The sequence below is a fragment of the Arachis duranensis genome, chromosome 3 (genome assembly GCF_000817695.3).
Source record: "Arachis duranensis cultivar V14167 chromosome 3, aradu.V14167.gnm2.J7QH, whole genome shotgun sequence".
NCBI lineage: Eukaryota > Viridiplantae > Streptophyta > Magnoliopsida > Fabales > Fabaceae > Arachis > Arachis duranensis.
In genome coordinates, this window is record NC_029774.3 from 26,603,097 (window position 1) to 26,605,390 (window position 2,294).

General features: G+C 32.2%; 1 protein-coding gene across 1 annotated transcript in view; it reads left to right on the forward strand.

Moving 5' to 3' along the window:
* The first annotated feature begins 1,615 nt into the window (after positions 1-1,615).
* LOC107478269 (uncharacterized) overlaps positions 1,616-2,294 on the forward strand; it is a 2,502-nt gene continuing 1,823 nt past the window's right edge. Inside the window, exon 1 of the mRNA XM_016098405.3 lies at positions 1,616-2,156. Coding sequence (XP_015953891.1) covers positions 1,718-2,156 — 439 coding nt within the window. The 5' untranslated portion in view covers positions 1,616-1,717. The remainder of the gene's footprint in view (positions 2,157-2,294) is intronic.

Sequence of the window (2,294 nt, forward strand, 5' to 3'; positions counted from 1 at the left end):
TTGAAAAAAATGAAGGAATATTCCCGAAGACTTGTTTGTAATAAAGAAAATTCTCTCAATGATTGAGACCATCGAACCAGTTAAAAGAGTGAGGCAAGAGAGTTTGGATCTTCTTCTTGACGCTGAGGTACTAGTGGCACATGTTCTGGACTTTGATGAAAATGTTGTACCATAATCATGTGAAAGGGAAGGCAGAAAAATCGCGGAAGTGGTAGAGGGGGTCAACGTAATCAGTGACGAATATGAACTTTTTCTCGCGGAAGTGTTAGAGTAGAGTAGTTCAGAGTACTTAAATAAGGGGGTTTGTTCCTCCTGCTCTGACAAAAATAAAAAAGACATATACTTTATAGGGACAAAAAACTTATCTAACCTCACAATCAAACTTCAAAAACTTTAATTACACACTCACACTTAAACGAAAAAACTATTTACAAGAAAAATATTTTAAAAAATATTAAATTAAAAATCAGTTAACAAATTTATACATATTAATTTAGACATTCTTTTAACAAAGTAATTAGTTACTAAAATACTTAACCCTATCATGATAGAACAATTAAACATGTCGGAATAAAATTATTAAATTTTTATAGTCAATGATTTTACTGAACATATATATATAATAAAAGAAGAAGATGATGACGACGATGATAATTATAAAAGAGGAAGAGGGAAAAAAGAGTGGAAAAAATCAAATGTGGGAGAAAAAAAGAATAAGAAAAAAACAGGAAGAGATAATGATGATTATGATCACGGTAGCGATAAACAATGATGATGCAGAAGAAGAAAATCCAAGAAGAAAATATGTAGAAAAAGAAGAAAAGAGGGAGAGAGAAGCGAGCGGGTGAAGTATTTGTTTCTCGGTGTTTAGTTAGATTTAGTTGCACAAAGTATTTAGTCGCTTAGTATTTGTTTATTTTTATTTTATAGGATATAAAAATAAAAAATATTAAGGACCAATAAATTTTATCAATAAAAGCCAATATTTTAGACTAATACTTCATTTTATTATATTAAAAATTTATGACAAAAGTTAAAATTTAAAATTTAATATTAAATATTTTTGTTGGATAAATATTAACAAAAATTATCGATTATATTACTCATGTAGCATTGCTCATATAAAATTTTTGTTTATTGATAATTAATTAATTTTAGAGTAAATACCCAATCCGACCTCTGATAATTACTTCAAAGGGACAACAAGGTCTTTAACAAAAAAGAAATACTATTTTTGACCTCTGATTTTTATTTTTATGGGACTGATTAGTCCCTATATCAAAAAAATTTTTTTTTGACACAGAGACTAATAAGTCCCATAAAAATAAAAATCAAGGATCAAAAATGATATTTTTTTTTATTAAGGACCTCGTTATTTTTTGAAATAATTGTCATGGTTTATAATTTTTTCTCTTAATTTTATATTTTTTCTAACAAAGACCCCATGCAATTATTCTCCATGCAATAATTTCTCATGACTTAAACATTTCTCCTAAACACAAAGACACAATTACAGAAATGACAAAACACAACCAAAGTCACCAACCAACCAAGGGCAATATTGTAATTCGACTCAAACGCATGCACGACCTTTTCTTAAAAACAGACTTTCCATTTTCCACACCCTAATCACTCACTCTCTCACTCACTCTTCTCCGATCCCCTTCTCGTGTTCCTTTCTCTTTTTCGCCTAACCATAAACCCATAAGCAATAACAATGGCACCCTTCTTTAACAAACTCCTATTAACCCTCTCTCTCTTCTCTCTTATAGTATCCCCTCAACGCTCTCTCTCATCCTCCATTCACGACCTTCTCCGTTCAAAAGGGTTGCCAGCTGGACTCCTACCGGAAGAAGTGAAGTCCTACAAGTTCTCCGACAATGGCCACTTGGAAGTGTTCCTCGACGCGCCATGCTTGACCAAGTACGAGAATAGGGTCTACTTCGAGAGCTTTGTAACCGCAAACCTCACCTATGGAAGCCTCATTGGTGTTGAGGGTCTTCAGCAAGAAGAGCTTTTTGTTTGGTTGCCTGTCAAGGACATTATAGTAAATGACCCTTCTTCCGGTTTGATTCTATTTGATATTGGTCTTGCCCAGAAACAACTCTCCAGGTCTCTATTTGATATTCCACCTCGCTGCAAGAATGAAAATGGAGGTAACTTATTATTATTCATTGGATTCATCTCATTAACTAGATCAGAAATTCATAAGGCACTCTGCTTTTCTAGTTATTATTGTTCTTTTGGTTTTTCAGCAATGTTCTGTATTCTATTTTATTGTGTTGAGTTCTTTC